Below are 14346 nucleotides of genomic sequence, written 5' to 3'. Positions count from 1 at the left end.
CGTAGCGTAACTTTCCGCTTCACCTCATTCCTTTCTTTTAATATATGCCGCCTACTTTAACCCCTACCACCCTTCCTCATTCTCTCCACTTAAGTGGCATGTAATAACCTAACGTCAGCACAGACCGTTCCCCTCGACAACACATATCCTTTCACCGTTTCTACACGTCCTCTGACGTTAGATGCTCTCTCCGGTGTACACTTGGTACCTTCGACCTCGAAGTTCTAATATTTCCAGCCACTGTTGGACCTTAATCGGCTATAGCGCAAACGGTACCTCCTGTAAGGCCTGGGAGAGACTAAAGAAGAAAAGAAAGAGAACAATTAAAAAAAAAAAAACGGAAAACAAAAAAACAAAAAAGAACGCCTACCCAGTTGACAAAGTGACGGTAGTGGTGCCCGGAAGACTCAATCCATCTCTAGCCGTCCCAACGATGTGTTACAATCAGCTAATTCCACACGGTACTATTAAAGGGAAGATTGTTGCTGCCCATTTCAAGTAAAGCGCAGGCCGTCAAGCAATACCGCCGCATACTGTATTCAACTTTATAACGAGCTTGACTTCTGGAGTTATTGACCTGACTATAGATAGAGCTAGTAGCGCTATTAAGAGTAGCACCGTCGTTCTCAAGAAGCTCCGTGTCTTCCAAGAAAAAGAACATCAGGATCGGTCATATTGATCTCTAAGACAGGCACAAATACAGCTCGCAGTCTTTCGAGTATGAGACAACCTACGACGCCACGCGTAGATTTCGCGCATAGAACGAGATCCTGCTTACCGGTAGCCAACAATTCCACTTATGACCCAGTACTAAACCTGACTGCAAGGACAGCGAAGGATAGCGATCGCCCGCCCCACGCTGACGCTGGGCAGCTTATAACGGGTCATTTAACTTTTAGGATCGTGTGAATAACAGGCACTCACTTAGAACAGAAGGACTAAACTGAAGGCCACCATAACGCTGCAGGTTCTTAGTCCTCGCCTCCTATACCTAAGTGATAACCTAGTAACAGGATTATTGGTCAGAGGGACTGTTCATGACTGACATAGTATGACCTAAGCCTGGCTTATAGGCAGACACCCGTAGCTCTTTGGCCAATCACTCTCTAACGGTTCCTTGGGCTATTTTAAGCTTGTCTTCACCACGCACACCGTTGGTTACAGAGTCTGAGACTAATAACGCAACCTTTGAGAAGACATCACCTGGTTAGGCTCAGTATAGTGACGACGTAGAACCATGGTACAATATTTGGTCCACAGCGGTGACTCTGGACTCCCGTTAGTGGAATCTACGCTTAGATAGCGGGCCGTGACGGTCGGGTTCACTAGAACAGGGTGTTTCCAGAAGTGGGCGTCAGACGTTGCGATGGCCCCTTAGAAGTGTGTATGTGACTCTCCTAACCGCAACATCCGCAATTTCGTTCGGGCAGACGACTGACCACAAGCCCTAGCAGACTGTGCAACTAAATAGGTCGTCAATATACTACCTTACTCATATCCTAACCACAATTAATAGAAGATAACGCGATACCGCCGATAGCGTAGATATCTCTATCTGAGAGCTTGGGAGCGAGGCCGGCCTCGCGAATGTGATGGACACGTCGAGATACAACAATAGCAGTCAGGACAGGGGGCCCCGCTACTATCAGACTACCTTAGACACGGAGAATCAGCGGGCCGCGCTTGGAGCCTAGTTCGTTGAAGTGTTCATATTCATGATTCCGCTGACCTCTCGCTAGCTCAAAGCTGTCCCTGCTATAACGCTTTCATAGCTGCGTAATATTAACGCAGCTATTACCAGCAGGCGAGGCTGCCTAAGTCAGTGCCACTCATTACTTAAATCTTCAGGAACGATGCCTCTGCTACCACCTATGTCCGGACAGCCCCCGCTTTTGCTCTTCTATCTCTTTAGAGGCCCGCTTAAACGATCTCCTGTTCTACCGTATCATCTTGTTCAACTCGAAATCCAGTTAAGCAGGGCGTCTGATTCGTCACAAGCCCTGATACTATATACTTTACCTCTACTAGCCTAACTGAAGCCCTGTTGAAGTAGATTAAGCGACTAATAGGATAAGGGCGCAGGGGGGCTACAGGGGGGGGGGGGGGGGGTGGTGCGGATTTCGAGTTGAATAAGATAATACGGTACAGATAATTACAGGGCCTCAACGACGATTATATCTACGTCTATCGTGAAAAGACCAGATTCCCCAGGAGATCGAACAGCTTTAATCGCAAACCCACCCAACGGCTCTAAGGAGTATCTCAAGGGCTGTCATTACCTGTCCTCCAGCGGCTGCGAAATCCAAGTGCTGCGGACGAGGAACAAAGGGATACCTGGATTGAAAAAGGCCAACCGAAGTCAACAGAATACGTAGATTATAACCCTAAGCTGACCGTAACAATGAGGTTATAGCCCTCACGGAATGCTGCTGCTGCTTCTGTAGTTAAAGGCATGGGTGGCTACCTATAGCTGTTGAACATGGCGTATGGCATCAACGGTCCTTAGTGCAACAACAATTGTACTCTTTAAAGCCCACCTGTAAGGGTCTAGGACAAGGTCGGTGCCATTGGTCTAGCCTACTACTACGAGCATTCCAAGCTGGGGGAAAGAAGAACCATTCTAGGAAAGAGTGGTGCCCTTCTCATCTTTAAATATATGTGAGTCTTCTTCCAGAAGCTTCCATTGAGTAAGGGCCGACAAGGTTCTCATAACCTTCCACGATATTCTATAACCTTCCAAAGTATTCCATAGCTGAGGTGTTACGGTCAGCTATCCGACAGTAGGGTCTGCTAACAGAAGCTGGGGATTGATACGTAGTAACAGTACACTGAGGTCGTGGTCTGGGTCGTAGGTCGTAGGCTTGTAGTAGATCAGGTCTTCAGAGGCTAAGGTGATCAGTCTTAGACTCAACGAGTATTCGCAGTGAAGGTAAGCTGAGAGTATCCTGAGGATGAATACTAAGTTGATTGCTGAAGAGCTATGGAAGTCTGGGAATGAGCCAGGCTCAGGGTAATACTATATACAAGTCTAACTCTGAACATGTTCCTTTGTACCTTGGGTCGATCCGGATCATTCTGATCCAGAATGATCATTCGGCCCCCAAGTCGTGTTGGATCATATTGATCCAATATGATCGTCATCTTATCGTCACGTGACTTTTACCATAGTTCTTCCGTTTCCGAGCGAGTCCCTGTTGTTCCCGTGATCCTGCAACACAAATGTCCTGTCCTAGCCGCTCGATGCCCAAGTGGGTCGGTTAACTGTTATCTTGCATAACGGGTCGTAACAAAGTCTAACCAACATCCCAAAACCTCGTTACCCACAGTTAGTACAGGGTATGTATGGCTCAGCATAGCTAGCTGTATAGGGGATAGACTATTGGGCTGAAATGCAGTCGTACTATTCAAGTTGTAGATGCGGCAAGAGAGTCCTGTTTTCTTCTCTGCAGCTTTTTCTTCTTCTCTTTCTCTCTATTTTTCTTTTCCTTTTCTTTTTTACTTTTCTTCCTTTTCTTTCTCTCGCTCTCTGTGCTTCTTTTTACTGGGTAATCAGACAAAGTAGTAAAACCAAGCCGACGTACGTTTTTCTGTACATTTCACGAATCCGATAGATTTGAACCCAAATGCAAACCATGAAATCTGTAAGACAAGGTCACCTGAGAGGCTGGGACTTAACGCGGGAACGAGACTTATGAATCCCATTCTCTAACTGTGGCCTTCTAATAACGTTTCTTTACTAACCATTATAGTGGACAACCGCCTTAGTTACAAGTTTCGAATAGTGGTATTTGTCCATTTACTATTCTTAATTCTAACGGGGTCTGTTCCCTGTGTATATGGTGTTTGTCATTGCCGAGGACAGCTTGCGTATTCTTAGTGTATGAGCTAGACATAGCATTAACTGTCCACAGGATGTACGACGTACTCCAGTCAGCGCCTCCGCAAGTGCAATCAAGTCAATTTTGACCCCCCGACTTGCTGAATTGGCTATTTTTTTTTTTTGGTGTTTTTGATTACTTGGACCAATTGCAATTAAAATAAATCAATCACCATACAAAAATACGTCATAGCTATATAAAAGAATTCACGATGATCCTAATAACCCAAAGTTATTGCTGGGCAGTACAACCCCCCTCTTCAGCCAGTTCTTCGCCAGTTGGAGACTCTCTATAGTACTGGGGCTCATCGCGAGCCTCTGCGAAGTGAGGGTTAACTTGGCCCAGCTAAAAGCCCTCTCGCAGTCGGCAGACATCGCCGGCACGGCGAAGACGTCGACGGCAAGCCGGTAGAGCGCCGGGAACGTCTCCGACTGCCGTAGCCACCACATAACGGGGTCGTTGACGGCCTCCGGGGGCCTCCGGAGGAAGACATCAAGCTCATCGATCCGGGGCGGCGTTCGGCGGCGCCGGCTGTTAACCCATTGCCGGAAGTGAACGTCATCATCGCTCCGAGCCCCGGGATCAACGGGATGCCGTGCCGGCATCGCTTCCGGCCCGGCCGGCGTATCCTCCAGCTGTTCTTTGCGATACCACTTGTTGAAGTAGTCTGTGAGGCCACTTAGAGCATCGTCAACCCACTCTTTCTGGTGATCTTCTTTCCAGGCATCGCGTAGGTATGATATACCAAATGACGGATGCAGAATGATCGCTGCAGAAAAGAGTGGTGAGTCTCCCATTAACTAACTCATAGTACTCCCACAACTTCTGCCAAGTCTGTTCAATGCTGCTGCGGAGGAAGACCTGCCATCTCTCGTCGAGCGAATCGAATCGCGAGGCTAATCGCGAGGCTGGCGATGCCCAGTCTTCATGAACGTGGGTAGGGAGGGCTTGTATGCGAAATTGGCGGCGACGACCCCGGCCCGAACGTGACCGTGACTGCTGCGAGTGATCCTCGAGATCGTCGTTGGCGAATGGAGAGATCGTGGCTTTGTAATACGTCTTCCAGTTCAGCAGATGAGAAAGAAGATATTCTGTACCCATCGTGACCTCCCAAAGTCGACCATGACCGTCGCCGACACCCCATCCCTCACGTCTCTTCGTCTGACGGTAGAAGGGCTCCAAAATCATACCTATCTCGGCCAGTACCTTCCAGTCGTCTGGGGAGAGAAGGTCTGCTTCTGGGATGTGTTGTTTGACGTCCGCATCGTCTTTGCTCGACAGTATGAAGCTCTGGATCTCCATCTTCTTCTCTATGGCTCTCTGAATCATGAGATACGTACTGTTCCATCGAGCCTCGTTGTTCAGGATGAGAAGGGCCTCCCGGCGTGACTCCGAAAATATCCGGAAGTCCTCGGAGTCACCGTCGATGTCCGCCGAAGCCTTCCGGTACCGTTCGTGGCGTTGCGGCGATGACCGGATGAACTTAACGATATTACGGAGCCGGCCGACGGGGCCGATCTTCCGCCAAAGCTCGAGATCCTCCTCATGCCGGTCCGTCAACTGGTAGCAATCCGACTCGGCCTCAGGAGTCCCCTTGTCGGCGCCGAAGAGGAATGCCCGGGCCGCAAGATTGAGGATGTGGCCGTAGCACCGCATACGCCGGGCCTTCACGTCCGTCTCCGTCATCTCCGGGTCAAGGTTCCGGTAGAAGGCCCGGAGACAGCTGTCGTTAGTTGTAGCGTTATCGGAGACCGCCGCCCCGATCTGATCCCGAATCCGGTACCGGTCGACGACGTTGATGAGGGTCTCCGAGAGGGCAACGCCGCTGTGATTGCCGTGATGTTGACGGAAGGCTAGAAGGCGGGATTGTAGGGCTCCACGATCATCGATGAAATGACAAGTGACGGCCATAAAGGCGTAAATATTCGGAGATGACCATAGATCGAATGATAGATGGATTTTTGAGGCCGCTGAGTGAAGTTCTGCCATCAACAGCCCCTCTTCGCGTCGGCAGATGTCATCCAGACGGTCACGAATAGATGTATGCCCCCACGGCACCTCGTTGGCGATCTCCATACTATGGTACTGCAGTACTTGCTGGAGGTAGGCGTTCTCGAAGTGAGAGAAGGGGAGATCGGCAGAGACGACGGCAGCCACGCAGAGATCGCGTAGAGTCGTTACTTTGGCCTTCGGGATATTCGAATTGCCGAGCCGGAGCCTCTTCAGCGATGGAGGGGTCGATGTGCATGCTGACGACGGAGGAGTAGTACTGTCAGAGTCCTCATCTGAGTGGGGAGAGATCCTGCATATATTATGGGCACTTCAGCGTCGTTAGAGTGTGAATAGTATGGGGAGAAAGCTGGGATAACCATACCGAAGTAAGTGCTCTGCAGGGGCAGATGTGGCAGTGGCGCCGAAGACTCTCGGGCTGCCCTTCGAGTCACATCGATCACAACTCCAGAAAGACCCCCCGGCGCGGCCCTGAATAACCTCGACGAGGAAAGCGCCGTGATCTCGAATCCAGCTAGATCGACCCCGCCCTCGCTTTCGCGATAGCTGCGCTTCAAGCACATACCTCTTGTTACCCACGACGATCTGTGTGAGGTCGTTGATCGTAGGATTCGGAGGGATCGCGGCGGCGAGAGCGTTTGCGATCTGCGAAGAGATTTGGAGGCGTGGGGCGCCTAAGATGGCATATGCGTTGGCAGTTGACGACGAGGCAGTGGCAGCGGCAGACATCTTCAGTTTAAGGATGATAAAAGTGATGATATATATAAATGATAAGTATGAGATGAGATGCTGAATATCTTTTGCAAACAGCGCCCAATCCTGACGATACTTATACCATTCGATTTGCCGCGATCACTTCTATTCCTCCAGAGATCTTGAGAAGGATTGGCTGCTAACTGGTATTGTGAGGGCGTTCTGAAAAGCCTCATCAGAATATGTGGTGATCGAGGGGTTGGCAATAGTGGCATGTTTCAGTGGCTGGGCATGCCCGAATAAATGGGGCCCCGACCGATCTACGACCTCCTATTGGCTAGATTATAATACATCAAGTTAGTCAAGTCAATCGGAGGGGGTCGAATTGACTACTTGAGGGATGGAGATGGCCTCACTTTGACTACTTGGGTTGAATAGTTTGTCAATCCGATTGCACTTGCGGAGACGCTGACTCCAGTAGAAGTGATCACGGGGCAGCTTAGCTCATGAAATTAAATTTAAGATATAAAGGTAAAGTTTGTGTTAAGTATTTGACATTGTGTACTAATACTCTTATTAATGTGATACCTTATACGTATGCGAAGATCAGGCGTATCCTGTTGCTCTGAACGATTTTGTGATACGAAACAACCTCTAAGCCCGTGACTGTTTGACTAGACTGACCATGTCAGCGAAATTTCAGCCTAGTCTATCGCTTTCTGCCGTTTATTATAAAGTCAGACTCGCGTTCAGAGGCAATACAAGACCCGAGGCTTTCCGCAGCAAGGTCTTTCGTACTCAGTCTTCCGTCTTCCAGTTAGTAGAAAGATACGTGTTCTTGTTCTCGTCCCTCTTTCTCTATATCGATTACTAGAACGTTGCCTGTCTTGAACAACATCTGGTCCACAGCCTTGTAGGAAGTTAATGCTATTGTTGCTGATGTTATAATTCTCACATAGGCTATGACGCCACTCTACCGTTAAGCACCACTTGCGAATTACTTACTTATATCACTGTCTGCTTCTTCATAGAGCAGCAGAGGGAAAAAGTCCCACCGAAGGGCTGGAGGCACTACGACGGGAGGTAGGACTTTTTGGCAGCACCTATTTACAGTATACCCTAGACAGTAAGTGAGACCCCTACCCCTATTAACAGAGGACTCGCTGGCTAGAAAAGAAGAGCGGACATCTCACATCAAGATATATGTTTATAAGCCCTAATTCGGCAGAATACCATGCCTGGACCGTTAGCACGTCCTGCATACACACTTGTGTTACTGTCAGCTGTCCGGCAGTAGGGTCTGCTAACAGATTTTAGGGATTGACGTTTAAACAGTACACTGGGGTCGTGGTCGTACGTCGTAAAGTCGCAGGCTATAGTAGATCAGGTCTTCAGAGGCTAAGGTGATCAATCTTAGACTCAGTAAGTCATTCGCAGTGAAGGTAAGCTGAAAGTATCCTGAGGATGAATATAAAGTTGATCGCTCAGGAGCTATGGAAGTCCGACCATGAGCTAAGCTCAGGTCATACTATATACAAGTCTAATTCTGAACATGTCTCTTTGTACCTTGGATCGTCTTAGATCGTCTTGGATCATTTCGATCCAGAATAATCGTGGGCCCTAAGACCAGCAAGTTGATGTAGAATGCTGAGAAACCTTCACAGCCCACCCGGTTGATGTAGAGTATATCTTGCTTCAAGAGGAAGAGCTTTCATTCTCATGGCTGCTAGTTGAGCCGCGCGGCACTACGCGGCGGGTCTGGCATTTATCGTGCAGGCATGAACTCACCGCTTGAGTGGGTTAGGAGAAGCGAGCGGGTTGAGCTGAGTAGGTGCAGGCCGCTATACTTTGAAGAATGATTTCGTGTACGCACGATTAGATAGGAAGGAAATTACGATCCTGGTCATGGGAATTAACTCTTCACGATCATGTTGAGGAAGTTTCATAGCCCACCCTATAAGAGGGTCCACAGTAGATACTCTTCACGATCATAGAGCAGGATGGAGGTCGTACAGTATTGGGACATTGCTGGTCCATTCTGCCCTGACAGGAAAGTGACTTCTCTTACTGTCTGATTTCATCGAGGAGTTTTCGCTGCAGGTAGGGTCTCTCATGGTTCCACTGCACCCCGTCAGCTGAACAAAGTCCCCTTCCCGGGCGCGCGGAAGAGCCGACCCGACAATCGCAAGAGAAAGAGTTGATTTTCCGTTCCACATGGCCGTAATCTCGCCAAGAGCCATTATTGGCCACAATCACCCAGAGTTGGGTAATCCTATGCCTGTCCACCCCCAGGCTTGGGCCGTTTCGATTTTCCTCCCTATTCATTCTTCGCCTGTTTCCCCCGTCCGAAGCACGAATTAAAAATGTTTCCAAGTTTTGACTGGAGTGAGCTCCGCCTCCACTTGACGCCTTGATTTGCTTTTATCTTACCCCATCCTCTCATGGCCAAGATTGGGTACGGTGGACTGCAATTGTCCTGGTGGCTGAGGCTGAAGTCCAAGTGTCCCGACACCACCCCAATCGATGTAAGTGGGGGGATGTGGAAAAGAAAGTGTCCTGAGCGATACTGAATCATCCTATCGGCGTAAGCAACACCAATCTAACCTAGTAGCTTTGATACGGATCTTATCATCACGTGACTTATACCATTGTTCTTCCGTTTCCAAGTGAGTCCCTGTTGTTCCTGTGATTCTGCAGTACAAATGTCCTGTTCTAGCCGCTTAACGCCCGGGTGGGTCGGTTAACTGTTATTCCTGCATAACGGGTCGTAACAACTTGGTCTCATGCCTCCTAAGGAAAGTGTACCCAGGTTGCCTTTATCATACGTGTGCTAGGCCTTTGTATGTTGATGTTAATGCGTCGTCGAGGGGAGGTTTATAGAGCCGTAGCACGATGACGCCTCATTCGTCTCATGACAGTCAGGTATCGAATTGTAGAAGCCTGAATAGTTAGCGAGTCAAGATTGAAAATCCTCTCTTCACTAGTGAAAAACAGAGGCCCCTAGCCTGCCTAGGAGGTGTTATCAAGCCCCGGCCATGATAAGCCATTGTACAACGTCATCTCTATGCCCTGCGTCGTTTGTAGAGATGGGCCGAGAATGGGTTCATCGGACCGTTGGAACCTAAATGGGAAGGGGCTTGGGGCTTTCGAGACCGGGTTGTGGAGGGCCTGTCCACCTACCCACAATTTCTGACCCAAATACATCAGACCTGCTAAACCGGTCAGGCCGCTCGGCCGTCAGCTGTCACATATGTCAAGCGTGGTTTGCGACTAGTGTGCACCACTCCCCATCCATTCCTCTCTCCGGATTCCACTGGCGGTGCTGTGACTTAGCACTACCCGCAGGCCTGGTCCGGCTGGAGATGACCAAGACCCCGGCGTATCCTAATCGCCTTGCCTCAAACCATGCAGATGTGGGTCTAGACCTCAGCAGATGGATGGATTTGCGCTCATAGAGTCGCATTCAGCCGGGCTGGGTTAGAAGAATGGCGGGAATCAGATGCAGAATATCTCCCTCACCGGCCGGGAGGAGATTTGAGGATACGTCGTCGGCAATTGCTCATAGTCGGTTACCTATATCATTGGTTCAGAGTTTCGGCTTCACGAATTCGCCATCCATCCCAGGGGCCAGTGCGGCGGTGCCTGCAGGTCTAGCCTGATTAAGCACGACAGGCATCCCTAGCCCCTCCCTACCCCTACCCCTACCCACCCTAGATCTAAGCCAAACCCTAAAATGTTATTGATCTTGGGGTTTGGTGGCCAAGGGGGGGGGGGGGGTGAGGAACAAAGCAGGTAATGGGCGGGTCGTGCTTTTGCTGGCGTAGATGGGCCAAATGATTAGTGCCGAAGCGACGACATGCTGCGAGGGAGTTGCGGCCGAGGGAGATGTGAACCCTAAAGCAGCTGCCGGGACAGAATCCCTCACAGACTTGTGTTTCGCGCCCATATACGTCGTCGCTTTGCCTCTCATAATATCGTGATCATCTGTGCAGCGCGAGCATATGCGTCTCCCGAACCGTCGAAAGCGCATCTCCTGAGGACTGGGAATCGAAGACCTGTATCGCATCCCCAAACCATTGCAACACCTGTATTTGATCGAGATGACCAGTTTAGGCGCACGATCGCCAGGGGTTCTCCAATCTGGAACGAATGTAAGGTGCAGTCTTCTTCTGCAATCACTCGGCCGTCGGCTGTACGGGCTAAAGTCTCTGCCCACTCGTCTTCCGTAGGTAAGCTGAAAGTATCCGAGTATATGTACAAAGTTGATTACTGAAGAGCTATGGAAGCCTGACCATAGGTTTTTTCTCAGGTCATACTATCGTCCTTAGTACAAACGGCCACCGTACGTACGAGGGACGGTTACCATCGGGATCAAAGACAGTAACCAGACAACGGACACTGTTCAGGACTTGTACATAGTATGACTTTAGCCAAAGCTCATGTTCAGACTTCTATAGCTCTTCTGCAATCCACTTTATAACTAAACATTCTACGAACAGTTACAACCTAGCTTCACTCTGAATTACCTCTATAACTAATCTCCTTCGACTTTGAAGACCTACACTGAGATTTGTGCCTGTCCATCGCTCGGGTTAATCCGCTTTGCTATTTAACTTGACGACAGATCTCCCAAATCATCAAATCATGGGCGCGTCTTTTCCACAACCTTTGTTCGGTGCTTGTTTGATACAAGTCTTCTTGTCAAAGCCTCATTTCGTTTGTAGACACCTTACGAAGGGGTGCTTCTCCCAGATGAGGCTTCTCCAAATATATAGTCTTGATTTCAGGCGGATTTAGGGAGGTTCGCGTAATGGCAGTAGTAATTTCTTCAGACAGCCCCCGCATCAATTGGGGCACTCGAGCGTGAGCTGCTAATTGGAAGAGGCTTCGCATGAGTCAGCTCGAAGCACCGTGTCCGAGGGTTTAACCAGACATACCTCGGAAAATCAGAATTGAAGCCTGACTTCTTGCCAATGTCGCGCTTCGAAGGTTTGTGACTCTTCCAGGGCTCTTCACGCCAAGCCTTGTGGTTTGGAGGGAAGCCAGCCAGCTGATATTGCACACCACCGGCGGCCGCCGAGCCGTACTTTCGTTTGTCGAAGTCTTTGTTCATGGTCGACTTCCCGAGATTCCTGCCTTTCAACTGTCTCCAGGAGACTATCTGTTCGTACTTGATGCCTCCCAAGGCCGCGAACTCGAGTTCCTCATCGAAGTCACTGTATTTACCAAGGGTGCCAACAGTATCAATCATGTTTGGGGTAACGTGAATCTTGTAAACGAAGGCCGAAGGCTTCCCGTAAACAAACGTTGCTGCGACGGTTTCGCTGGTACTGGTGGAGACGAATCCGTCTTCGTCCCGGCTCTTTATGTTATGGGTACCTTTCATGTGATTGAAGAGGCTGGTGTCCGCAGTTTGAAGTCCGAACCTGGTTTGGCCCTTCGCGAGAAACCCTCCAAGTCGTTTGATCTCGCCGGGCGATCTTGTATCGCCCCGGTAGACGTACGACACCGTAGTAGGGGCTCCGTGACATAGAAGATGCCACAACTGGGCCCCCAAAAAGAATAGGAGGAGCGGGCGATGTCGGAACATTTTGGTTGAAAATGTGAAGCCGGAGAACAGGATGAGCGCAAGCCAATCGCAGATGGAAGCGAGAGATCGAGAAGAGTGAAATGTGATGTTTTGGGAACCTATAACCACAGCCCTCGGATGTGCCACGGCGACCTAGGAGTTTATACTAGGTACGATCAGCCCCTAGACCGCATCCTCCTGAGCGGAGAGACTCCTTGACATCTGACCTGTATTTAGGTGGAGTTGGATCTTACGGCTTAGCTACTCTTTATTAACAGGAAACTATTGTTAGCATCCCAAAGACCTCCATTCAGCACGGATTGCCGATGAGGAAGGCTTGCCGACCGGCCTGAACGCAGCCCCGCCGAAGGCACGTGGCTAACGGCGTCCCCGGGCGACTGAGCAGGAAGCGGGACGGGGTTTTGTGTTCGCCTGTCAAGTATCGGAATTTCCGAACACCGTCATGTCTGTGCCTCAGCGCTAGGAGAAGAGAGACCAAAATTCATGTACCTAGCTTCGCGTTTTTTATTCATTCATCAATGAGTTGCTTTAATTCTATTCAGCTTCAGTGATATTTATGATCAGCTATGCCTAGAAATGAAGGGATAGAAAACATTCTGCAGGTAGACCAAAAGTCGCGATATTCCGCGTCATCTATTTATCAAAGCGAGGTCACATTGGTTTTCAAACGTTCTCGCCGTACACGGGTCGCAGTAATATCGTTGTCTAACATCCTCCCCACCGCTCATATTTTAACACTCTTTCGTATCGTATACAAACGATGTAATATTGCTCCTACATATCATAATGATTTCCTTGGCTCAGCTTCTTACTGTTCTTGTGGCCTCTGTAGCTATCGCCTTCCCGGTCTACCTCTTCCATGACGGAGGGGTGATTATTGACATGTGTGCTATTGATGCAGGTTGAAATCGGCAATTCCGCTTATTATTCGTCCGCTAGATTACTTAAGTTGCCGATTGAATACGTCCGCGTCTGCAGAGCTGGCCCAAGTAACAGCAGCGGCGCTTTGTAGGGCGAGGCCAAGCTCGCCGACGCCAACACTATCAAGGGTTCCAGTGGCTACCTGAGACACTTTGGTAACCTAGGCGGCATCATGAACTTTGCTTTAGGCTGCTCCAGTGATGCTTGGGAATTCCTCGTCCTACCTGGCGGAAAGACCTACCGTCTCGACGCTAAGAAGAGCGGCAACTCTATTGGTTCTATTCATGTCTCTTACAATAAGGGCCTCTAATTATGGGGCATTGGACCCAAGGGGACGGCCAACGGTAACGGCGATCTTGACTACTGCGCTCTCAAGCCCGTGAGCCAGGGAAAGGGAGAAGGAAAGGGAAAAGTCGAGTTCGAGGGGAGTACCACCACCTAGACACACATGTCCTCATGCGTACTCAATAATCACGCTTTCCACCACAGCTTGCTGTGACGGTTGGCTATCTGAAAATACGGAGCTTATCATAGAAGCCGGGGACTGACGCTGTAGATCAGATACGTTAGCACTAAGTCGCAGTATCACAGACTGCAGTGGATCAAGTCTTCAAAGGCTAAGATGATCAGTATTAGGCTTGAATGAAGTATTCGCAGTGAAGATGAGCTGAAACTATCCGAGGATGTTTACAAAGTTGATTGCCGACGAGCTATGGAAGTCTGACCATAAGGTTAGCTCAGGTCAACCTATAAACTAGCTCTGAACATTAACATTGTACCAACTACCAGATTCGGCTGCCCATTAGCAACGATTCCTCGATGGCGGGGTCTTGCTAACAGCCAATCCGTCCACTTCGCCATGCTGTTACCACCCGTTATGCAAGGATAACAATTGACTGACCCACCTGGACGTCAGGCGGCTAGAACAGGACATTATTACTGAAGAATCACGGTAGTAGTAGAAGTAGTAGTGGTGAATACAGCGTCTCCAGCGACGAGAGACGTTTTGGGCGCGATGCCGACATGGCCTATGCTAATATAAATCATGTTATAGGTCCACGTCTTCACCTAGCGCTCCTGTTCAAACCGCTCCAAAAGGAAGCAGATCTTCTCACCTGACTAGAATCCTCTTATTAGCCATCCTTTTCCTGGGTCGCTTCATCCACAAGAAAGTTAGTGTTGAGTCTGAGACTGATCACCTTGACCTTTAAAGATTTGAGCTACTACACTCTACGATACTGCTACGATTTGACA

General features: G+C 49.4%; 2 protein-coding genes across 2 annotated transcripts; both read right to left on the bottom strand.

Moving 5' to 3' along the window:
* Nucleotides 1-4084: 4084 nt before the first annotated feature.
* On the bottom strand, nucleotides 4085-6617 carry TRA1-0 (putative AC transposase; the record flags this gene model as incomplete). The annotated part of the gene is made up of 3 exons (XM_036646984.1): nucleotides 4085-4556; nucleotides 4684-6180; nucleotides 6454-6617. The coding sequence occupies 3 exons, from the start codon at nucleotides 6615-6617 to the stop codon at nucleotides 4085-4087; spliced, it is 2133 nt and encodes a 710-aa protein (XP_036487792.1).
* Nucleotides 6618-11409: 4792 nt separating this feature from the next.
* Nucleotides 11410-12171, bottom strand: ctxA-0 (Cholera enterotoxin subunit A; the record flags this gene model as incomplete). Its single annotated transcript, XM_036646983.1, has 2 exons — nucleotides 11410-11452; nucleotides 11519-12171. The coding sequence occupies 2 exons, from the start codon at nucleotides 12169-12171 to the stop codon at nucleotides 11410-11412; spliced, it is 696 nt and encodes a 231-aa protein (XP_036487791.1).
* Nucleotides 12172-14346: the final 2175 nt, after the last annotated feature.

This window comes from Colletotrichum siamense (genome assembly GCF_013390195.1).
Source record: "Colletotrichum siamense strain Cg363 chromosome Unknown KSG_Cg363_contig20, whole genome shotgun sequence".
NCBI classification, from domain to species: domain Eukaryota; kingdom Fungi; phylum Ascomycota; class Sordariomycetes; order Glomerellales; family Glomerellaceae; genus Colletotrichum; species Colletotrichum siamense.
This window is presented reverse-complemented; position numbering and strand designations above follow the sequence as displayed.